At 42.8% G+C, this 25,509-nt stretch overlaps 1 protein-coding gene across 3 annotated transcripts in view; it reads right to left on the bottom strand.

Annotated features, from left to right (window-relative positions):
- Positions 1-11,947: 11,947 nt before the first annotated feature.
- The window catches only part of FERMT1 (fermitin family member 1), a 39,390-nt gene continuing 25,828 nt past the window's right edge, over positions 11,948-25,509 (bottom strand). For all 3 annotated transcript variants that reach the window (XM_028524124.2, XM_036009573.1, XM_036009574.1), the window contains 6 exons: positions 20,856-20,980; positions 19,997-20,103; positions 18,639-18,860; positions 16,610-16,734; positions 15,777-15,918; positions 11,948-14,391 (listed from right to left, as the gene is read on the bottom strand). In XM_028524124.2, the coding sequence (XP_028379925.1) occupies positions 14,218-14,391; positions 15,777-15,918; positions 16,610-16,734; positions 18,639-18,860; positions 19,997-20,103; positions 20,856-20,980 (895 nt within the window). In that variant the 3' untranslated portion in view covers positions 11,948-14,217. The remainder of the gene's footprint in view (positions 14,392-15,776; positions 15,919-16,609; positions 16,735-18,638; positions 18,861-19,996; positions 20,104-20,855; positions 20,981-25,509) is intronic.

Below are 25,509 nucleotides of genomic sequence, written 5' to 3'. Positions count from 1 at the left end.
TGGGGAGAGGCCCGAGCTGGAGAGCTACTGTTGGAAGCATTGTCAGAGAGAGGGTGCTTAAAGCTAATAGACTGGTTGAGGACACTTGGGGAAAGTGTGTAGAGAGAGAGGAGAAGGGGACGTTTGAAGGTAAGAGGAGGAATCTGCCTAGCAGGAGGAGAGGAGACAGCCAAGGAGGTGGAAGAAAACTCAGTAAAGTTTAGAATCATGAAAGTTGAGAAGTTGAGAGAGTGGTGTTTCATTAAGGAAGACACAGGCAAGCAGGTTTTGAGAGACTGAATTATGGAGGGTATTTATTACCCAGACGAGAGCAGGGTCTAGTGGGGGACAGAGACAGAAGCCAGAGAGGAGTGAGTTAAGGACATGATGAGAAATTGTGTCTTACAGCCTTCTTAAGTCTTTGAAGAAGTTTCAGTGTGAAAAGGAGCAGAAAAATGGGGTAAGGAGTTTAAACCCTTTTTAAGGCAGGATGTTTTGTTGTAGTTATCTGTGGCTGCCTAACAGTACCCTAAAGCTGAGTAGCTTGAAGTAACAGTCATTAGATTCTATTCCCTGAGTTCGTGGGCCAGGAATTTGGTCAGGGGTCGGCTGAATGATTCTCTTGTTTCACATAGCATTGACTGGAGGCAATGGTAGTGTTCTCCTGTTGAAAGGGCTGGTTTTGACGGTTCAAGGTGGCTTCACCCATAGGACTAATACCTTGATGGGGATGGCTAAAAGCCTGCACTCACCAGACATTCTAAGTTGGAGTACCTTATTTGTGCTCTCTTTGGCATGGTGGCTTCAGGGTAATTGAAACTCGTGTAATTTCAATAGGCTCAGGTCTCCAAAAGGGAGTATATCCTGTGAACCAGACAGAAGCTACATGGCCTTTTCTTCCTATATGTAGAAGTCACATAGCATCACATCTGCTGTACTCTATTGGTCAATCCAGACACAGGCCACCTAGACTTAAAGGGAGGGGGCATAGACCCCCACCTCTTGATGTGAAGACAGTCAAAGAATTTGCAACCATGTTTTAAAACCCTCGCACAGAGAGAACATGTTTGCAGCTGGATGAGAGCGTACTAGGAGATGGGAGGGGGTGAATGATGCAGAAGAGAGAAGAAGAAACTGCAGGAATAAAGTCCTTTGGAGGTCATGAGCAGACAGTACTCGGAAGGCTGGAGATTGGGCTCCCGCCTCACTGGGGCAGGAGGGTAGAACCACATTATGAGGATTGACGTGGAATGGAAAGATGCAGAGTGTAAAGATGTGGCTGTTCCCAGCTGTGATAACTTCACTCTGCTCAATAATGTACAGGTGAGCTCATCAACTGAGGACAGGTGTTGAGGAGGGCTGAGAAGAAAAGAAGGTACAACATAGTGATTTGAGAGACTTGGAATGTTAAACAGTTTTTTGAAAAGTGGATTTTAACAGTATGGCTTCCTGTCATTATTAAAAATGAGTAATATGAGTATATGGTTATTAATCCTTAATAACATGTTAATAACAAAATTACTTTATTGGTGATTAGTAATACTAAGTATGGAACCTATGGGAGGTACTCCAAATTCAAGGAAGTTGCTGATCAATTATTGTTCACCATGCATTTTTTAGAAGGGAGGCACGATGTTCTTTTTCCCTTGTATTTCTGGAAGAAGTAGGATTTGTTTCATGAAGGAAATCTGAGGAAGAATCCAAGATGAGAACTCTGAGACCATCTCTTTTTTTAGGAGTATTGAGAACATGAAAAATGCCTATATATTTTAATTGAGAGGACATTTGGATCACCAACTCCTGAAAGTGATTTTAAAAAAAGTTTTCTGACAAGATTTGGTGTTGAGCAAAGTTACTTGGTAAGTGATCTCCTTTTGCAAATGAAGCTTTCAGTGTTGAAAATATGTAATTCTTGTTCTGGAATTGCTTTCAGAAGGAGTTTATGATTCACACACACACACACACACACACACACAAAACAATCTCCAGGGTTATTTTTATTTATTAAATCATTTACAAAAAGATTTTATTTATCACAGTCTCTTAATTCCCTGCCTTAGATATTTCCAAAAACACCCTTGATCCTCCTGAAAGGGAGTAAAATTCATGAACAGTAAGGATATCCCAAATAAGGTGAATAAGGCCATGCTAAGAATTTCCTGAGGAGTGGTCTCAGGATGTTTTGAGCAGCACCATTGTGAAGGTCCACTCATGCTTCACAAAATCACATCATGTCAGGAGTGACTGAGGCCTTAGAGTTACCCAAACCAAACTTATTACTATGCTTATTACTGTACTTAGTTCCTCTCCCTCCAGTATCCTTCTTACTAGTGGGGTTGCTATCTATCTAACTAGCAAACAAGAGACTGTAGGTCAAGTTTGATCCTCTGCTTAATTACTTTCCAAATTCACTTGTTTACTGTTCACCACAATCAATCAGGAATATATTCAGCTGCAAGTTACAGAAAATCTACTTAATTGTGGCTTAAACATATTTGCTATTTTCTTACATAAAAAAGACCAAAATTAGGCAGCTACTGGTATCTCTTCAACTGCTCCATGATGACAAACTTTTTTTTGCTTGTTTTTAGGCTCCACATCTTTAATGCATTCCCTTTATCTTCATGCATGTTGCTTTCTGGTTGCAAGATGGCTGCTGTACCTCCAGGTATCACATCCGCATTCAAGTCAGAAAGAATGCAGAAGGGGGAAGATAAAGCATATCTTTCTTTTTATCAGGACAGAAAAAAATCCCCCAGAATCCTTCATAGCACACTTCCTGTTAGGCCTCATTGGTCAAAACTGGGTCCTACGGCCACCTGCAAAGAAAGTGGGATGTTGGGGGATAGGATTGTCATGATGGTGCAGAACAATAACAATCCATCACTGGGGCCAAAATCAAGTTCTGTTAGCAAGGAAGAAGGGAAATGGTTTCAGCAGGCAAATAAATAATGGTGTTGGTCTCAATCACAAAGTCTGCTGATTTTAGTTTAGGCACAGCTCTCCAATTGCCCTACCTCTCTTTCCACTGACTTAGCTCCAGTCCTCAAGTGTTTTAAGTCAGCTGTCACAGTAGCCTCTAAACTGACTCTCCCAATTCCAGTGTGGCCGCCCGCCCTCCATCTTCCATCAGTTGACAGACTTGTATTTCTGAAATGCAAGTCTGATCACGGCACCTCATGGATAAGAACGGTCGCTGGCTCTGTCTCTACTAATGGCCCCTCTGCCAAGCTTGACCTTATCCTACTTTTCTCCCCATGAGGCAAACTCTTACTCATTCTTCAAGGCCAAGCCTAAAGGTCCCTTCCTTTGGGAAATCCTACCTAACTTGCTCCCGATTCTAACAAAATCAATTATTACCTCTTTTTAAAATTCTCATGTTTTTTCCATATATCAAGAATAATACAAATTATATAGCATTATATTGTTATTTGCTTAGACATCTGCCTCTTGCTAGATTATAAGCTCTGTTCAATATATTATCCTTAGTAGCTCACAGAATGCCTGGCACATAGCAAGTGCTTGTGACTGAGGGAGTTACTTGTCTCCCAATGCCTATTCTCACCTTCTCTATCCTAAAAGAACCCTTATTTTTAGGTCAGCCCATGCCTTCTTTGAATAAAGACCAAATGTTTCAACCTCCCTTGTAGTTAACTGAAACCATGTGACATAATGCCTGGAGCTAAAGCAGCCATGTTGCACCATGAGTGGACTTTGTGAGCAGAAGCCGTGCCTGGTGGAGTGGAAAGGTGAAAGGATGTGGGGCCCTGACATTACAGGTTCATATGCCTTATTGCTGTAGGCTCATCTTGGGAGTTTTAGGTGAAGGAGAGAAAAACCTCTCTTGTTTAAGCCTCCATTGTTTGTGATTTTCTTTCTCTTGTAGCTAAGTAATTCTACTGGATAGAAATCTATATATGTATATATAAATATATTATATAAATTATATATTAAATACATTATTTAAATTATATTATATATTTAATATTATGATTTAAATATATTTTAAATATAAATTATATGTAATACAAATTATATATAAGTTATGTAAAATTTAAAGATACAAATCACATATATTTATGCAATAAAATTACACATATTTATATTACACAAATTGCATAGACTATATAACAGAAAACTATATTACATATAATTTATATGTGAGTGTGGTTGAATTACAATTGTCTGAACTCTAGAATGGCTTAACAACTGTAGGCCCAATTGGCTACATTAAGGTCTCAGATATAGTAGAGCTATGTTTACATATATGTTTAAAACATGTGAATACTAGGCAGGGCATGCCTCACAAATCCCTGTGCTCTCATGTCTGACCAACGGTGCCCACATACGTCACCTATCCCAGAAGGTATTTGTGTCTGCAGCCCTGTATCCTACAGTAAACTTTACTTAGTTTATAAGCAATGAATTATTCAACAGCTTCTTGTCAAGTGTTTGGCTGCCCATTTATTTGCTCTCCTGATGTTTACCTGATTTAAAGGGCCATTTATAAAGGGAGAAAAAGGTCAGAACAAGAACATTTCACTCAGTGTCTATAAAGAGAGCTTAGTCTCTCAGGAATCAACATTAATCTCTCTGGTCGAATTGACATTAATCATTTATATGGAATGGTAAGACTAGGGCCAAAATGTGATTAAGTTCAGAAGCAGTCAAGGGGATGGGGGTAAATGGGGTTGTCTTTGGCCATGGTCTGGTGTTTGCTCTGTTGGGGAGAAGGCAGAGCTCTCTCCTCCTTCCCCTCCTGAACTACACCTCTGACCCAGAATTGAAATCAAATGTCATATTGGACAAGTGGGCCAGCAATTGGGATCTGAAGATTTTTGTAGTAGAAATTTTCACTCTTTCAGCGTTCGAAATCTGGTGTAATATAATTGGAAGAAAAAATGTCCATGGAGGTTTGGACGTCCTTACCCAACTATGTTCTTGGAAAAATCACCCCAGGGGTATTATCACAAATAAAGACAACCTAGGGCTCTTAGCTCAAGAGGCCTTGCCATTCACATGGGAATATTAGGAGTAGTGCTAGAGCATAGCTCAGGTCAGAAGTCTGAAGTTCAGCTGCTTACTTCCCACATTCTAGTGGGGTGACCTTGACAATTTGTTGACTTTTCTGTACACGGTTCCAGTGTGTGCTAAAGCTGGCTCGCCCCTCTCAAAGAGCTGAGTGTTTTAATCTCTCTCCAATTCTGTGTTCACTGATGTCATGGTGGCTGTGGTGGGAGTACTTACATCAGGGAAATTCTCACATTGGGGTTGCCTTCCACCCATAGAGTTATGACACATTAACCAGCACAACACTGCACATTTTCTAATTTGTACAATGGTGCTGATGATACCTACCTCACCCACAGGTTGGGTTGAGAGAACTCATGGGAAGTACAACAAATAGATCTTAATACATGTTAGCATTCTAATTCTTTTTTTTAAAGATTTTATTTATTTATTTTTAGAGAGGGAAGGGAGGGAGGGAGAGAGAGAGAGAGAGAGAGAGAGAGAGAGAAACATCAATGTGCAGTTGCTGGGGTGCGTGGCCTACAACCCAGGCATGTGCCCTGACTGGGAATCGAACCTGCGATGCTTTGGTTCGCAGCCCATGCTCAATCCACTGAGCAATGCCAGCCAGGTAGCATTCTAATTCTTTTAGCCGTGCAACATTAGCTCATTATCATTAAAACTGCTCTTTGGGGAGGGAGATGCCTGATTTCACTTGCTCTAACATTGATTGACATACCCATTTAACCTCCTGGTATCCCTTTTACCCCTGGGGCATAGTGGAGTGCTTGGGCAGCCTGCCAACCTGCCACGAAATCAGCGCTTTAGAACTCTGTGGCCTGATTCAGATAATGGGGCTGTGTTGGCAGAGAGATGCCAGATTTGGAAGAAAAGCACATACGTGGTGCAAAGACCCTGAATTATTACATCAGAGTGGGGAATGTGCCTCGACCTGACTGTGGGGGGGAATGGGCCATAATGAAAGAATGCTGGGGTCCAGAGGGCTACAACAAAGCACATAGTCTTAACCCTTGTTTTACAGATGAGGAGACACTTTTTTTTTTTTTTTTAAAGATTTTATTTATTTACTTTTAGGGAGGGAAGGGAGGGAGAGGGGGAGAGAGAGAGAGAGAGAGAGAGAGAGGGAGAGAGAAACAGAGAGACATTAATGTGTGGTTGCTGGGGGTTATGGCCTGCAACCCAGGAATGTACCCTGGCTGGGAATCGAACCTGGGACACTTTGGTTCCCAGCCCAAGCTCAATCCACTGAGCTACGCCAGCCAGGGCGAGGAGACACTTTTAAACTGGGGCTTGGATTTTCCTCTACTGTTGTTGTTCCAATGTCCTTTTTGATCAGACTAATGTGCTTAGCATTGGGCTATGGTGAAAACTTGATTAAGTTTAGAATCAGTAAGAGAATTTACTAGATAGGATTAGAGAAGCAAGCAAGAAGATATCTTAAAATGGGGACGTAAACTGGTACAGCACTATGAAAAACATATAGTAGTTCCTCAAAAAAAAAAAAAAAAGATGGAGCTACTATGTGATCCAGCAATTCCACTTCTGAGCATTTACCTGCAGGAGATGGAACAACTGTCTTGAGGAGATGTCTGCACCCCTGTGTACATGGCATCATTATTCACTATGATCAAGACATGCAGCCAACCTCAGTGTTCACCAGTGGATGCATGGGGAAAGAAAACATGGTATACGTATACCATGCAACATTATTTAGGAATAAAAAAGAAAATCTTGCCATTTGAGAGAACATGGATGGACCCTGAGGTTATTGTGCTAAGTGAAATAAGTCAGACAGAAAAAGACAAATACTATATACTTTTCACTTATATGTGGAATCTAAACAAACTGAATTAAGAGAGACAGAGAACAAACACTGTTTGCCAGACATGAGGGTGGTAGACAGGGGAAATGGTTGAAAGTGGAAAAAACAAGAAAAGAAAAAAAAAATATCTTAAAAGATGTAGCACCATATTCTACATGAGAAGTTTTTGAATTCTTTAGGGCAGGATCACAGCTCCGTGCTTTGCATTCATCCAGGACTAATATAGATTCTTTTTTGTTGTGGATCTGGGATGACTTAATAGATGTCATATAAAAATACAAAAACAAAAATCAGAATACAGGATGGTATAAAGACTAGAAAGACTTACTTCAAAATGCCAACAGTGTATGTCTTTGAATAGTGCTAGTGTGGATATATTTCTTTTCATACTTTTTGTGATATTTCATCATGTATCAGTCAGCTATTCCACAATAGTGCTGCTTAACAAACTACCCCCAACCTCACTGGCTTACAGTAGCAAGAATTGATTCCCTTACTAATAGTCTGTGGGTCAGCTGATCTAGCTAGGCTTGTGGACTTGTGCTAGCTAGGTTCAGGCTGTGGACTGAGTTCAGATCTTTTGCATGTGTCTCATTCTGAGCCCAGGTGATTAACTGGGGGACCTGGTCTCACAGTAGACGGCAGGACTTCAAGGGGCCAGCCAAATTGTACAAGCACATTGGAGGCCTCTGCTCACATCATAACCATTAAAAAAGCCATTGGCCAAAGGAAGTCATATGGCCAAGCCCACATCAGTGGGGCAGGAATGTACATTACTCACAGTGGGAGTGGAGCAAGTATTTGCTGAGTAATAATCCAACTGTCACACAAACTATCATACTTTTTTGAAAACATCTACAAAAATACTTTTATAGTTGAAAAAATGTTCTCATTAAAAATAAAAATACTTTACATTTGTATTGCACTTTATAGTTTTTAAAATATCTTTTATTATTCTCTCACATATTCTTTCAATAGCCCAGTGACATGGTGGGGAAGGCAGGGTCTCCATTTTTAAAGACGTAAAAACTCTGGCTGCATTATTTTCCTAGAACTGCCCTAACAAATTACCACAAGCCTGGTGGCTTCAAACAGAAATGAATTTTTCACAGTTCTGGAATCTAGAAGTCAAGTGTAGGCAGGACCATGCTCTCTCTGAAGGCACTCGGGAAGAAGCCCTCCTGGCCCCTTTCTAGTTTCTGGTGGCTGCCAGCATTCCTTGGCTTGCAGCTGCATCACTGTAATCTCTGCCTCCAATGTCACATGGCCTTCTCTCTCCCTGTCTCTCTGTGTCTCTTCCCCTCTTCTTATAAGGACACCAGTCATACTGGATTGAGGACTCACCCCAATTTAGTATGGTCTCATCTTAACTTGATTACCTCTCTGAAGGCCTTATTTCCAAACAAGTTATTATTCACAGGTTCTGGGTAGACATGAGGTTGTGGGGGACATTGGTTAACTCAGCACACCGGCTTGCAGAGTTTCTGGCATTGACACTCTTACTTGACAATTCCTTCCTGCCAGCTGCGTGCTACGTGTCTTAGACCAGGGCTTCTCAAACTTCAGTGTGTACCAGGGTGGGGCAAAGAGGAGCCTAGCCTGGCACTGCATGGTCCTTATGTTCCTGAAGGGTCCTTAAATGTTGTGCCCTGGTGCCTTGCTTGATTCACCCTGGTCCTGGTCCTGGTCCTGTGAGGTTTTGCCTTGCTGACAAGTGCTGCTGGTCCAAGGACCACACTCTGAAGAGCAAGGCCTCAAGCTGCCCTCTCTGTGGGTTTAATTTCAGTATCCAACTCTCCATAGCAACAAGGGTACCTTCCATTTTGAAGTTGGGTATGTGGGCTTCGTAACACCCAAAAAGAAACACTGGTCCCACTACATTTATTAAGATGACTCTGGGTCATTTGGGCTGGCCCGGCTCTTTGGGAACATTTTAGGTGGTAGCACAGAGATCCAGGGCTCCTTTGTAAGCACCTCCATCTGCAGCCCTGTCCAGTTCCTGGAGAACCCACCATTACAGCACTGGCTCCCTGGCCTTCTGTAGTGTTGCCAGCAGGAGTGACCTTGCTCTCTCCTGACCACCATAGCGGGCACAAGTGGGCTTTTCTTTACCAGCCCAAACCAGGTACTAGGCCTAAACCTGCCACCCCATCACCAACACTTGTGCCTATGTGTTGAGCCCTGGGCCTAGGTCCTGTGCAACCTCCTACTCTTTTCTTAAATATATCTAATTTCTAAAAAAAAATATTTTTTGTAACCTCACTTGCCTTTCTGTCATGGGCCCTCTTTGGAGCCACTAAGACCTCTGAATCAGACAACACAGGCCTGGGGCTCTGGGCACTTCTCAGATGGTTCTGCCTCCCCCTCAGGGCTCACTTTTGTGTCCCAGGGATCTCAAGGAGCAGCCAATGGCCTCACCTCTCAACTTCCACTGGCAGACTGTGGGGTAGCTCAAGACACAGCCCCTCCACCTCGGAGAACAGATGGCCGCCTGGCCATCAGCCATAAGGAATCAGAAAAACAGTCTCTCAAAGCCCCTGTGTCTCAAAGCCCCTGTGTTTATCACAAACCTATAGCACTTTCACACACCATGGTGGCTCCCTCCCTGCTGCCACTGTTGCCTCCCTAACACCATGAGCAGCACCAAGGCTGGAGGAGGCACGGTTGCTTTCCCACCAATCCGCACCGATCTGCCGCTATTAGTGCGCTCCCCTGTAATGTGCGATACATGGCCTGTCCACACCTGCTGGTCCTCTGGTGGTTTTCAGAATATCAGGAGCACTTACGCAGCCCCCTGACTTGGAGCTCCTGTGCTACACAGAAGAACAGAAATAATATCCTGCTAAGTTTGCAGACAACATTCATTATTTGGAGGTCCCCTGAGGGGAAGTAGCTATGGGAGTTTTCCTCTGTAACAGCTGAAGAAACTGAGGCACTTAGGGGAATTACGGGACTTCAAGATCACACAGTGAGTCAGAGGAAGAAAGTAAATCTATTTAGTCAAAAGAATCTTTTCCACAGCTTTTAAGTGGGAGCACTGGTGCATCTAGAGAGAAACCTAATTGCCATCCTGTTTATGTGTTTTAATTCATAGGGGCTCTTCGGAGGTCACTGAGTCTTGATGTACCCTGGGATGTGTGGGCAAATGTGGGCAGGCTTTTTCTGAACCACGTGATCTGGTGTTACCCAAAGTGGCTTCCATGGGTCTCCGGGCTCAAGGGTGGCTTACTAGAGTCCTATCTTTTATTTGGCAAGAAGGGCTCTGCTCTAAAGAAGTCAGAGAACCTGCGACAGCGGGAGTCCAGGCCAGCACAGGCACTTGTGAGGGCAGAGCACGGAGCAGGCTGATGTTTTGTTCTCCAGTGATGTTCTTGCTCAGTGTTTCTGCACAGCTCTGGAGGTACCAGGTGCTGAGGGGCTGGGGAAACGTTAACATCAGAAAGGGCCAGGTGCTGAGTCACCTTTAATCTTTCCATCCATGGTTTCCAGGACCCAAAGGTCCCTGGAGGTAGGGAGAATAAGGGGAAAAAAGGGGCAAAATATCGGAATAAAAATGCTCCCTCCCAGCCATCACCCTTCCCCAGAGATTCTGGGGTAGAAGAGGAGGGAGGGTAGGAGGCAGGAAAATAACATTTGTGTGGGAAAATAGTGAAAATAAGTGAGATGTTAAATGTACTGAAGTGAAAAATAAGTGATAATTAAAAGAAGTTTTTAGTGATTTTAGAAAGTAAATATTGTAAGATGTTTTGGCTTCTAAGTACCTACAAATCAAAAATGACTTTTCAAATGATTCATTTGCTTACTTTAAAAAAATCCTCACCTGAGGATATGTTTATTGATCTTACAGAGAGTGAGAGAGAGAGAGAACCATCAATTGGATGTCTCTGGTACATGCCTCAGTTGCACTTGAACCTGCAACCTAGGTATGTGCCTGACTGGGAATTGAACCTGTGACCTTTCGGTTTGGTTTATGGAATGACGCTCCAATCAACTGAGCTGCACTGGCCAGGGCTCATTTGCTTATTTTTTGGCCTGGAACTAAAAACAACTTTCCCAGACTCATAAATAAAACACTCTCCAGGCAACTCATTTCTCTGGCTCTCAGAACTTTCTGATCCACTTGCACCGCCCACAGCTAACGTTGTGGCAGGCACTCCCCAGCACCCCTCACCCTCTCCTACCAGTGTGAGGGACACAGGGAACTCAGGGGAAGCCTGCGCTAGGGCTGGGGATGGGCACAGGAATTTCAACACTGAGCAGCGATGGAAATGGAAGGGTGGGATTTGCAGGTTTAAGCTTTGTGGTCTTTGGCATTAAGACAAACCTGGTTTTGAACCTGGTTCCACTGCTTACTGGTGGTGTTACCTGGGGCAAAGTTACCCTTTTCTTCTTTTCTAATTTTGTTTTTCAATTACAGTTGACATTCAATTTTATATTAGTTTCAGGTGTACAGCACAGTGGTTGGACATTTACATAACTTATGACGTACCCCCACCACCCAGTCTAGTACCTCCCAAACATCATACAGTTATTACAACAGTATTGACTATATTCCTTATCTTGCACTTTACCTTTGTGACTATTTTGTAACTGCCAATTTGTGCTTCTCAATCCCATCGCCTATTTCCCCCAGTCCACCAACATCCCCCCGCCCCCACACCTGGCTGAGCCACCTGTTTTCTCCTTTGTTAAATGAAAAGGCAAACTCGTCCTGCCCTCTATGGGTTGGTGTGAGAATTGCATTAAGGGGTACATCACTGTCCATACGGACCATCTATTAACAAATTGGAGAAATGCCCTTGATGTTTGGCCATTAAATCAGAGACCCTCTGATGCTCCTCTGCCTCCTGACGTTTCCTTGCTCTCTGGTACTTTTTCCAAAAGGGAGACCTGGAACAGAAGAGCTCACGACACGTCAGGAAATCTAGTGGAGGTCAATGAGAAAGGAGCTGAAACCAACAGGTTCGAAGTCAGTCTCAGTGGGGAGAACAAGCGCAAATCTCAGAATTGTGAGGAAAATCACACATTAAACCTGCAAGTTGCATCCTTTTCCATGACAGAGAAAAATGCTCACCTTGTGAGAGACAGCAGCCTGGAGAGAACACACTGGACGTATTTAAGTCCATATAAACCATTTAATTTAGAAGTCATATAAAAATAACAAAAAAGGCAGATTTCCCTACCTAGTGTAGATAAGAAAGCAAATGGGACTAAAAGGCACTTGAATTTAAAACTTCATCATTAGTCCGATGACCTTTTGCACTCTAAGTAAAAAAATGTCCTTGTGTTGCCCTTTGGAATAGCAGCAGCATTTAAGATTTCTGTTTCACACTTGTTTATTCCTCTGGGATGTGATCGTGTGGACACAGGAGAAATGTTCCCGAAAGTTTGGTTAAACCCGGTCGGCTCCTTTGAGCGTTTTCATAGAAATGTCAGACAACCCTGAAATGCCAAGGAAGAGGGTTGCACTGAAGGTCGGCTCTGGTAAGTTACACAGAGCTGTACTTGACAGCAGACAGGTGAAATGTCACAACAGGGAGCATTATTTTAATGTAGGGCCCAACATAACCTTACAGACCTGAGTAGGTTCTAAGATAATAGAGCCCAGGACTCTAGAGAAATGACCAACACCAAGTTTAACACACTATGCCCATCACTAGTTTCTATATAAAACATTTTGAAAGAAATTCTTTGACATGGATCAGATTTTCCAAGTGCCTAAGCCACCTCTGAGCTTTGAAGGTAGACCTCAGAAGTTCAGCTGCAGCCAGGGGAGTGTTCGTTAACACTGACCTCTAAGGAGAGGCCGAAAGAGAGATTTCCAGGGACAGTTTCTGACTCAGGGTTCCGGGGTCCCTATGCAAGGCTGCCTCATTGTGGCTCCAGGGATTCTGGAGATCTCTCTTCTCAAAGGGCTCTTTTTGGGAAATAAAGCAACAGCTAGCTGATATTTCCTGGTATCTGAGCTCTGGACAGGCCCCTTGAAGTTTGCATCTTGGAGAACTTCAAAATGGAAATGCAACCTCTGCATTACCCTGGCAACCCAAGTCCTTTGTGTAATAAAAGAACATTATAACAAAGTAATAAAATACTGTCTGATATTTCCCACTACTGTTGGTATTGCTTTTTACTTCCTCAAAGCCCTACTCCTCCCAGTGCTGACAAACCAAAACAGAATATGACATCTGAGGCAGCTGTTCATTGGCCCATGCTCATGTCTTAGAGAAGAGGCAGAGAGAAAAGAAGTGTATGGTCAGCTTTCAACTTATGGAAGCCAAGGCCTGTAATGGGGAAGGCCAGAAGTCACCTAAACAGACACCAAATCCAGGAAAACACTGAGCAGTGATAAGAGCAAGGCTGCCTGCCCCACACCAGCCAAAGGCCATGTAGACAGAAAGCCATCAGCCCTTTAACAAGGTGGGCTTTGGGAGTGGGCCCGGCCTGTGTCCCACCCTGCTCCTCCTGACCAGTGGGATGGGACTTCATCAGAGGCATGGAAGCATGGATGAGGATAGGTGGTTTTATGAACAGAGAGAACTGGGCCTTTCTTCTTGAGCCCTGGCTCTGGGTAGAAGCAGTGGAGACATGGGGCTGAGATGAGGGACAGGTTCCCTGTGCCTGTGTCACCCATGCCATCAAGAAGGACATGAAGGTGGTTAAGAGATCCCCAGAATGCAGAGGGACTTGTGGGGGGCAGCAGTAACCTGAGAGGACCAGTGTCCAAACCAGACTGAGCCAGTGGTTCCCTTGGTAGAAGTCACTATGGACTGATGACATTGAGGGCCATTGCTCTGATCCCTTGTCACGAACTGGCATCAGGAAATCCCACCTCTCCTCACCCCAATGCCAGACCTTGACCTTCAGGGGAAATGTGTGGATTCCCTCTGCCATGTTCACAACATGGGAGCCAAAAGCAGTTCTGTTAAGGAATGACCTATTTCTTTTCATACCTGAGTTCGAGGAATAAGATTTGTGCTTGCCACATGTGCTTTTAAAGTTTCTGTTTTCTATGATGACTGGGCAATGGAGCAGATAAGCACAGGAGCAACTTCTAGCCATATGCTTGCAGATTCTGTAAGTCACAGAACTGAAGGCACATGCTGGGCCTTAGAGTAACCTCAGAGTACTATCCTTTCTCCTGCCCTCCCAGTTTACGGAAAAGGCAACTGAGGCTCCTTCCACTGCAGGTAGCACAAGGCAAAGTAACCGAAGGGGTGAGCCAGGCAATGTGTTTGACACAACACAAGGCTCTGGGTGACTGGTGGTGAATATATGTTGTCTGTCAGTCTGGAATCTACACCCTGTGTGAGCCATGGGTCCCACTGTCCCGGGAGGGCCACCCTTGGCTCGCCCCCTGTGTGCAGGCCCAGGAGGCCTACTTCGCTTCATTCCTGACCGCCTGTCAGCTTGTGGAACAGGTCCTCATCGAGTGTTTCATTCTGGTCCTTGGAGCGGGTGGACAAGAAAATGTAGCCACCGATGTATTCGTGCACAACCTTGCAATCTGCACTCAGGCAGGTGAATGCAATGGAGACGTTCTGGTCAAACTCGATCGCCACCTGGAAGGGAAGACACAGGTGAACCTCTGACCAGGAAAGATGAGAAGGAAGTTGCTTTGCTGGAGGTGGCCCCACAGCTGAGGACTGCTGAGGTGGCTGACAGATGGATTTCCCTCCAAAACCCACAAAAAACCGCTATATCCACTAACTGCTTATAGAAAACATGTCTTTGCTCTCCGTGCCCTCATGTGGCATCAACTTGGCTGCGAACCTGGGAAAGCTCCCAACACACACAGACTTTCTGCCCGTCTGTTGTGAAGAAGTAGAACTTTCTAAGCACTCCCTGTTGTCAAAGAGTAGGTACTTTACAGACTTTTTAATGGAGTATAAGAGACCTGCCTGAAATTTCCTCTAGCCGCTGGCTCTCAGGCCCTCCCAGCTGGAAGTCATAAACTCTAAGCAGAAACAGAGACATTAAGCGCTCTCAACCCTGGCTGCCCACTGCACTCAGATCACCTGAGGAACCAGCCACTGTCCCCAGACATTCCACTTTAATTGGTCTCGGGAGTGGCCTGAGTAGCAGTAATTTAAAACTCCCCCAGCGATCCTTATGCATAACGACTTTAGAACCACTCCCTTGGAAGTCATCTAGTCTCAGACCTTCATTCCACAAATGAGCACCCAGATGGTCATCAGCTCTGTTGACAGAAATCTACTGACAGAGTCCTTTAAAAGAATGTGAGTCTCTTAACTGTGCCTCGCTGTTGGTGGTTTTCTGCTGGAAAACTGAGGCAAGGGGGGAAGAGAGATTCTATACCTTAGCAGGATACTAAGGTGCTCTGACTTCACCTAGAATTTCCCATGACGTAGCCTGGGCCTGAACTAAGCTCCCTGGGTGCTGATGCCCGGGCACTGAGAGTTCAAGGATTCCCAGGTTCAAGAGGCAAAGCTTTCCTTTGCCACCCCTGTGCGCCTCGCTTGCTTCTCCAGAACTTTTTCCCTTTTGGGGCCCCGGAGTGCTTTCCGGGTGGGCAGAGGAACATCTGGGTCCCAACCAGGCAGACCTTTTGGCAGCCAGTCAGAAGAGGCCTTTCTTTGGATTTATTCCAGGTGACAGCTGCATCTCATGCAATTTCTGCCAAGTAATTATCAGCCTAAATCTTATATAATCCTATGCTGAGTTGAAGGAAATTAATCAAACTGCTCAGCAATTTTGGCATCTGTATGGAGACGAGGCCAATCAGTGGGGTTAACTGACACCACTTTTGGTCTGTACCTGTTAGGAAACCGCCCAGAATCGTCTGTGATGATTTTAGCAAACAAGTGCCACAAGCTTGTGGCTTCTGAATTCTAAATATAAAAATGGCTTTTTAAATCAGAATAATCTGCAATTTTGAGGGCATGCACAGGCTCACCACCAAATATAGGCTGAACTTTCACTTTACCTGGCGGATTTCCCAGTTCACATTCCACTGTTTCATATTGGTGAATCTCCACGTGGTGATTGGAATCCCAGTGGTTGCATCGATTCTAATCAACCTATTATACGAAACTCCCAGAATGTCATCTTTCTTGCTTCCTTTAAATCTGAAACAAAAAAATTAATTAAAAGAAGCATCTGCTTCCTGTAATGTGTTTACTCACATACAACTTCTTAAAGATAAATCATACCAACATTTCTAAGTCATTTACAAAGAGTGGACAATGAGGTATTAACTTTCTATAGAAGGGCACTTTTATTGTGATACAGAGGACATGAAGAGTGGTGAGAATTAAGGCTGTTTTGAAGATATTCTTTAAGTGAAATTGACATTAAGGGACAGCAAAATAAGAGGGGAGGGTCAAATTAATTAATTCAAAATAAGCACCAACTGTGTATGCCAGGCACCCTTCTGGACACTGATTACTATGGACAGAAAATTCTTGACTTCACGGAGCTTATATTCTAGTTGAGGGGAGGGGGCAATTTGACATGAAAGGAGGTCAGATTTCATCAAATCATCAGGCTATTTCTCTCCCTGGTTTTGCAAATGTTGCAATCCCAAAAGGACCACACCTCCTTTCCCACCTTCAGCTAGGATTCATGGGTATCGTCACTTTGGACCGTGGTATGGAAAATCTTTATGAGCAGACAAAAGTTTTGGGCCATTTGTGAAAGGGCAGTATTCAAAAATAAAAAGAGTTCTATCTTCTAGACCAAGTGAGAATAAACTGGGTTCTGAGAAAGCCACTTAAAAGTGAAGGGAAAGTGAGAGAGGCAAGTGAACATTGTAATTACCTGACAAGGTAATAGGTAAGGCCGAATTCAGGTAGAGACTGCCACGCCTGAATGAATCGCAGCTTGGCTTCAACCAGGGACATCTGGGCTACGTTCTGGTGGGCCTCCATAATTCGGGCTGCCAGCTGAACAGAAACAAGAGACATCAAACCCTCCTGGCATGCACTGACAGCTCCATAATCATCCCATTGGAGCTGCAGAGGAAAATGAATGCAAGGCCCAATGGCAGCTCTACCTGGACAGCTCATTCTCATTCATGTCCCTCCCCTCGCCCCTCCCTCACCCCAACACACACACACACACACACACACACACACACACACACTCCCCCCCCCCCTCTCTCATCACCAGGGAGAACCAGAAACAAGATCGACCAACATGAAAGCTTCTGAGGTCATGCAGATGGAGTTTTGGGTCCCTCTTTCTGGGGCAGTGGTGTGTCCATGGGCAATGGGTCTACCTGAATCAGTTTATCTGTTTAATGTTTAACCCACGCTTATGGAAGCATAATCTGAAATTTTAATTTGTAGGGTGTTGGGAGCCGTCCAACAGCTGACCTTTGACACAGTCGGGTCGGGTGAGACGCGTCTGCACAGCAGAAGCAGCTGTGGCCGGGTCTCCTGTCTATCTCTTCCCGTATGCCTGTCCCTATTAGCATCAGGTGGTGAGATTTTTGGACACCTGTGCTTTATAACAAAAAACCTTGCACGATGCCTCTGATTCTGCGTGAAATGACTTGCTGACCACTAACTAGAAGCCCCTAATAACTCTAATGCTGTCCACTCCCACCACCTGGAAAGTTGAGGATAGATTTAAACTATGGACAGACTAGCTGCCAGAACGCTGGAGGAGGCCATTGCTAGGAATGTCTAGGGAGTCACCATTCAAAAGCTGAAGATTTATTAGAACCACTGCCTTTCCCATGCCCTGGACAGGAGCAGTTATTGATGGGACCAGGTAGATAGAAAACAAAGGAGTTTTAATTAAAATATAATAATCTCAGTACATGGAAACATAACATAGTCCCCCTAGATATGTAGTTAATAGACCTAGGCAAAAAATCATTTATCTAATTCAGATAATCTAATTTCTATAAACAATAACTAATTTTTAAATCACCCCCTTGTACCCCTCTGATTTAGACCAATCTATAGAAACTTACTAGATATTTAATTATAATCAGCATTTGAAAGTTTGTGCTTGTATAGCTTCATTGGCTATCTGATTAATGACCCTCTTGGTCAAAATAACCTTTGTTTAATATGGTTAATCTATGGGACTTCCTGTACTTTTCGGTTATTTCTTTGTTTAACATGATTGATTTGTAAAACCTTCTGTGTTTTTAAAAATTATTTCTGTGGTAGCCGTTTTTGTTTTAATAATCACACTATGCATTGAATGTTGTATAACCTCCCCTATAAAAACAAAGATTGATTTTTCTCGGTGAGTCAGTCAGGTCTAGAGAGCCTGGCTGTCCTCCGGCATCATATCTGGTGTCTGCCTCGTTTTGCCTGAGCCGTTCCTCCTTCGGGGACCCTGAGACCCGCCGAGACTGGACCCCGGCAGTAGGGATTAAATCACTTTATTTTTAATTAAATTACAACAGGACATACTGCTATGTTCAGTTAGCAGTACTGTTACCTCTAATATAATTAACAATAATTTCCTAATATCCTCTAATTTTCAGTCTATAGTCAAGTTTGCCCATCAACTGATTTTCATTCTTCATTTATTTTAATGCTTCGTTTTATTTCAGAAAACACAGAATCAGAGCCCTGGCTGGCGTAGCTCAGTGGATTGAGCGCGGGCTGCGAACCAAGTGTCGCAGGTTTGATTCCCAGTCAGGGCACATGCCTGGGTTGCAGGCCACAGCTCCCAGCAATCGCACATTGATGTTTCTCTCTCTCTGTTTCTTTCTCTCTTCCCTCTCTAAGAAATAAATAAATAAAATCTTAAAAAAAACCAGTGACTTAAAAAAAAAAAGAAAACACAGAATCCGCTGCAATCACCCCAACAAGATTAGCAGTACCTGCTTAGACTTGTGTTTCTTTGCACACCGAGGTGACACAAAACATTCCGGGTTCATGTCCATGTTTTCAAGACTGGAAGCCACTGGAGATGTCGAGTTCCGGTTTTTCATCCTCAGGAAAGAAAGGATGTTGAGGACCTCTGGCTGGTAGGAGCTATCTGCCATGGTTTTACCCTTCGATGCCAAGATGCAGGCAGCCATCCACTGGGCATATTGATTCTCCTGCAGCAAACACAGGAGGACTGAGAAGCAAGTTCAAGTGCAAAGCCATCCTTTTGGGAACAGTAGGATTTGGGCTTTCATCTTCATAATACAAAGTTGTCACCTTCCAAGCACGGTAAGATTAAAGTGGCGTATGTTCTGAGTTCCTATTCATCATCTAATTTAACCCTCAACAATGACTTTTGATTCCTGTGTTGAGTTTCTAGATGATAGAGGGCTAGAGAATAGCAATGTCAGTCTTGATAAATTCCATGAATTTAAAGACATGTGCCATGGATCATAGACAGCTGAAAACCTCAAATACCAGGCAGCCTTCCTTGATACATATTTCCATTTTCAGATCATATCTGATCTCTGTCAGTTCCCATGTTATTTGTGCTCTGGCCTATCAAGACTAATCCCAGAGTAGGAATCAGAGCCATTGATAAGATCTGAACCAGAGAGTGGTGCCTTCTACCTTTAATGTCCGTGTTTTTTTGTTGTTGTTGTTGTTTTTTTTAACTTTAGGGAGCAAACAGGAATGGTCTCAGAGCCGAAGGGATGCAGCTGAGGAGTATAATTCTTCACAGCGATGGTAGGTGTGGTACACTGAATTACTGGCCTAAGTCTCCACACCCCCTGCCATGTAACTTTATAGCTCCTCCCACCAGAGCCAGAGTATAATTCCCACCTCTTGATTTTTTGGCCCAGCCATGAGGCTTGCTTTGGCCAATGGAATATGAGTGGAAATGACAGTGTACCAATTGCAAGCCTAAGTGTTAGGAGGTGTCACATGTTTTCAGTTGTCTTCTTGCATTCCTGCTGTCGCTGTGAGAAGGGCCTCCCCAGGCACCCAGAGTGAATACAATGAGCCCGACCTGCTGTGAAGAGCTAGGCTTAGCCAGACCTATGGCTCGAAGCAGATCTGCCAAGTTGATGCCAGCTTGAATCACCCACCCAGCCTACTTGCAGATATTCCAGAAATGAGTGTTCATGGGTCATTGTTATACGTGTTTACATATCATTGTGATTTTGTGGTTGTTACAATGCAACAGCTGACTGATACAACACTGTTCTCATTTGAGAAAACACCTCAGGTGGTTTGTCCTTAGGTTTAGTAAAGGTGAGGTGAGTGAACATTTGTATGGTTTACTCACGTGGTCACATCTCAGATACACTTCATTCATACCATCAGCAACAGGGATTAGTAGCTTGATTCCAAATTTTCTTCCTGCTACATTCACATCTGGCACAACTTCACAGCCTGAATAATAAAAGGCAGGGTCACAATTGAGTTCTGAAGAAGGTGTTATATAATTACCAGGTGTGCATCCAAAATAAAGACTTTGAACATAAGCCCCTCAGATTTAGTTCTCTTCTGAAAAATGGAGGAGCAAGTGATAACATTAATTAAAGGATAACTAAGACTTACAAACAATTAACATGGATAGAGGAAAATATTTTCTTTTATGATTTTCTTAAATATATCATCAATTGAATTCATTTTAAAGTTTGATTTGGCTACCCTAACCTATAGGAATGCTTATGAATATGAACTTTAAAAAATAAATTACAGCAGAGAAAATTCTCTGCCACAATGATAAGGGAATTGAGTATAACTGGTTATAAAATATTTCAACTAATAGAATAAGCAGTACACTCACAGTCACTTTCAGAAATTAGAATAGGCATTAAAGCGACACTAAATGAAACATAACTGTCCTGGAATTCAGAAAGCCTTTCAGGATCCTACAATGTATTATACTTATGATGCCAATTCACCCCCACTTCATAGACTTGGACACCCTGGGAAAGAAGAAACAGCACAATACAAATAACCATGTTTACTAAACTATGCCCCAGGCCCGTGTGCCAGGGGAACGGGAGCTGCAGGCCGGCCGCCATTGTGAGCACGGGGCCACACTGGACGGCAAGCTTGCTTCAGTGACAGCGATCTTGGCTTTCATTTGCTTGCTGGCTCGTGACAAGCCACAGCAAGATGTAGAACCCTCTTACCTCTAAGATTTAATTTTTCTATTGGTTCTCCTTGTTCAAGTTCCTTGTTTTTAAAGTAGGCTATGGACGTGTCTTTAAAGACGAACCAGTATTGTTTTATAGTTTTTAATAATAGCTTCTTGGGCCTGCAAATGAAATATGGGAAGCATTTAAACAACCATCCAGAAATGTAGGGAAGAAACATCACAAACTTCAAGCAGATCAAAACACTCTTTCAAACAGCACATGCTTTATTTTTAAAAACAATTTTCAAATTGCCAACTCACTTCCAGAAACTAGAAGTGGGGTTTTGCCATGAGATGTAGAAGTTAATGCAAAAGCTCAAGAGGAAGACCACCTGGGGCTACACTCAGGCTCTGCTACCGTCTACACGTGTGACCCTGGAAAAGGCCCTTCATCTGCCGGGGCCACGTGCACTGTCTCTGTGCGAAGGGAAGAGTAATAGCCTCTCACTCACTGGGCTTTTGTGAGGAGGGAGAGAGGTAATCTCTGAAAGGTGCTTATCACAGCACCTGGGACAATGGAAGTGCTAAATAGTCAATTAATAATTATTAATATTAGTAATAGCAATAATAATTATTATTACATGTAAGAAACATCCACAAATCCATGACATCTGAAATTTCCACCTGCTCTTTAGATCTGAAAAAGCTGTCCATGTGGACAGCACAACCTCCAAGTTATCAGACATAAAAGTGAGCAACCTTTTCTGTGGTTTCTCTTGACCCTTGTGAGAGACCAGCAGAGAATTCCCAGTGAGCCATGGAAAGCACAAAAACCTAAAGCTAATATATATAGGCTCTATTATTATTAAAAATATTTTTGGGGAAGATCTCTAACAGCGATATCATTTGGGACCAAAAAACCTTGTTCTCTGGGCCATACAAGGGTGATAGTGCCCACGGCAGGACTCAGCTGAGTCACTGAAATAGAAAGTGTGAGACGTAGGGTGTGAAAAGGGGGAACAGATGGGCATAGAAAAGATACTATGAATTGTATGTGATTCAGTGGAACAACTCTGGCCTTGGGGGTGAATCAGGGGATCTCATGGCAGAGGACTAGATTTCTACATTCAAGAACGGGAGATAGAGAGGAAGCTTGGTGTTAATACCACTCATGTATAAGTTTGGGCAAGTCTTTTAACACATTAGTACTTATCTTTCCTTTGTTAAAAAAATGTATCCTTAACACAAAGATAAGGGAGAAGATGTTCACTAAAAGACATTGTGTAACAGGAGCATGTTACCTAAAAATTATAAAACAAAATTGAAAGATATCATATAAATGAACATTTCTAGGATTTAGGAAATCACTGCATTAAAATGTTGAGAGTTGTAGCTAATGTAATTCTAAAGAATATATTTAAAAGATTATTGTCTAAGAATCAGATTCCCCAACATTAACAGTCTTTTCAGAATAAAATCTAAAGACTCAGCCTATAAGCAAAAGTAGTAAGGTCTCAGTTTAGTTCCAGGCATCTAAATATTTCTATGCAGAATGAAGAATGACATCCTGCTTCTCCAGGATGGAGAGGGGAAGGGATAGAGACAAACATCACTCTGTGGTTGCCTTTCACATGCCCCCTACTGGGGACCTGGCCAGCAACCCAGACATGTGTTCTGACTGGGAATCGAACCGGCGACCTTTGGTTTGAAGGCCAGGGCTCAATCCACTGAGTCACACCAGCCAGGGTGTGCTTCTCTATTTTAATTGGACTGTGAAAATATCAGTAGATCTCAAATTTTCTCTACTACCTCCTGCAGTTTGGTTCATCTTCTAGGCTGTTTCCACATATCCCCAAAGCTAACAGTTGCTGCTCCATTGCAAATTCCAGAGGCTGGGGCAGGCTGGGTAGGGGAAGGAGGAGTAGAGAAGGTGGTTGGGTGTGGAATGATGTACATAAGAATGAGACAGTCTCTTGGTTTCATGAGGGTAATGCACAAAACAAATAAATACAATAAAATATGATAAGTCATGTAATGAGGGTATGGAGAGTTATAGAGGGACCCAGCATTTAACCATAGAATGAAGGATGAATAAGAATTTGATTGGAGGAAGAGGGAAAAGAAATTTCAGAAGCTGGCAGCTGCACATTCAAAATGCGGGGGTGAGTGAGAGCCAGGCACCTTGTTGGTGAGTTGGGTTGAACATTTCTTAAACACCAACCTCACGCTGGGCATTGCACTGAGCAATGGAAATGAGAGACGGTAGTCTCTGTGGCTACAGCCTTTCCATGTGTGGGGGATAATGCAGACAAGAACAGCAAGGTAGGCTGAGGCCAGGCTGGGACTTTGAATGTCCTGCTAAGGAGCTGGACTTTATTTTGTAGAATGGTTCTTAAACCCTGTTGCTCGTCAGAATTAGAAGGAAGCTTGTCAGAGGCTCCAATCCCCAAGATGCAGATTTGTAGGTCCAGGTTAGGGCCCTGACTCTGCATTTTGAATAAGCTTTCCTAAGGTGATTCCCCAGAGTTTGAGAAACACTAATTTGGGATTGGTAATCTCCAAACTAAAACTGGGCACACTCCGCCCTGGCTGGTGTGGCTCAGTGGATCGAGTGCTGGCCTGTGAACCAAAAGGTCACTGGTTTGACTCCAAGTCAGGGCACATGCCTGGGTTGCAGGCCAGTTCCTCCATTGGTGGGCATGCGAGAAGCAACCACATGTTGATGTTTCTCTCCATCTCTTTCTCCTTCCCTTCTATTCTCTAAAAATAAATAAATAAAATCTTAAAAAAGAACAAACCAAAAACTGGGTGCACTCATCATTAAAATATGTCAAGTACCTATCCCTTAACATAGTGATTTTCATTCAACCTTTTCATCTCATGGCACGAATAAACTAATTACCAAAATTCTGCAGCACACTAAAAAAAACATATATATATACATACACACACACATACATATACATTTACATATATGTGTGTGTGTGTTTTCTGATCTGACAAAAGAATAGGTATAGTTTTGGCTCATTCACATTGGATGGCTATTGCTGTGTTGGCTGATATTATTTTTTTATTTGGCAACCTAAGGGAATAGAAATCAGTGCCCTTGACTAAATAGTCAGGTATTGCATGTTTTAAAAATTCTTCTGGAACACTGGTTGAAAATCGCTGCCTTAATGTATTTACAATTGTTTACTTGTGATATTTTGTATACAGAGGTGGGCAAATGTAGGCTTACAGTTGTAATACAAATAAATGTCTATATTAATAAATCATAATACAATAAACTGTTTCATGTTCTCACAACTGTAAACCTACTTTTGCCCGCCCCTGTATCTATAACATACCATAATAAATTACATACATTATAAAACCTACACAAACATATAAATTAAAAATGAATAGATATAAGAAGTTCAGTTAGTTTTAAGAAGGAAGGTTATTATTTAGGTACATAAATCTCAGTTGGGGAAGTACACTGCGACTGTGCTAAATCCCATCATTCATATTTTTTTAAAAAAGATTTTATTTATTTATTTTTAGAGAGAGGGGAAGGGAGAAAAACAGGGAAACATCAATGTGTGCTTGTCTCTCGTGCACCCCCTACTGGGGACCTGGTCTCCAACCCAGGCATGTGCCCTGACTAGGAATCGAACCAGCGACCCTTTTGTTTACAGGCTCATGCTCAGTCCACTGAGCCATACCACCCAGGGCCCATCATTCATATTTTAATGACACCTACCTACCCCTGAAGGTTTCTGTTGAAACAAAGCCACTGATTTCCATCTTCTCTAATGTTAATCACTTATGCATAGTAGTCAGAATGTTTTCAATAAGTGTATTTAATACATACTATAACTCTTAATTTGGATGACATTTAACACAGAAGAATTCTGTCTGCAAATTTTAAAGGTGTCCAGGTAATATTGTTTTCATAGTCAATGTCATTATTGGTGACAGGGTGACAGTGAAAACATTTCCAAATAACTGTTTTCAAAATGTGCTCTTTAAGATTGAGCGTGTTCATTATCTTGAAAGCATCTGGACGCTTACTGCTCATGGCCAGTGGTCATCACAAAGGTCACAGATTTGGAAAACATTTTTCAAAAAAACAAAAAGTGTGTAACTTGACCTCAGTTACTTTCCCATCTGATAACCACTGAGACCTGATGTGGGAATTAAAGATTTTTATGGTCACGCTCCAGGTAGCCATGAATTGATTATAAAGATTATAAGAGTCTTGTACTTAAAATAGGAATCTCACGGATAATCTCCTGCAGCCCAATGTGTAGGTCTGAATGGAATTTCTTAGCTATGGTCACTTTCCCACTTGTCTACAGGAGCTTGACCAATGACACAATGAGTGAATTTTATGTGTGGCCTTCTCTATAATCCTGCTGTGGGGCCATTTCATGTATTCCAAAGCAGTCTCTCCAATGGTGGTCACACCTTCCAGTTGGGCATAAATCATTGTTTTTTTTTTTAAATTAAATATGTAACTTACTAGTGGGATTGTATCTTGTCCGTTTTATATTTAGGGTGTTTGCAAAAAGTAGAATCTTGAAGAACTGGTTGGGCAGAAACTTCTAGATTGACTGTTATCTTCTCATAGCACTTTCAAGATACTCCCCCCCACCACCAAGTCTGCTGTCCACCCAACTGTTTTTCTTTGTAGAAAATTTGTCTTTTGTTTCTGATTTTAAAGAATT

This window comes from Phyllostomus discolor, chromosome 9 (assembly GCF_004126475.2).
Source record: "Phyllostomus discolor isolate MPI-MPIP mPhyDis1 chromosome 9, mPhyDis1.pri.v3, whole genome shotgun sequence".
Taxonomy (NCBI): Eukaryota; Metazoa; Chordata; class Mammalia; order Chiroptera; family Phyllostomidae; genus Phyllostomus; species Phyllostomus discolor.
The sequence above is the reverse complement of the archived record's forward strand: the minus strand, read 5'-3'. Positions and strand labels throughout refer to the sequence as shown.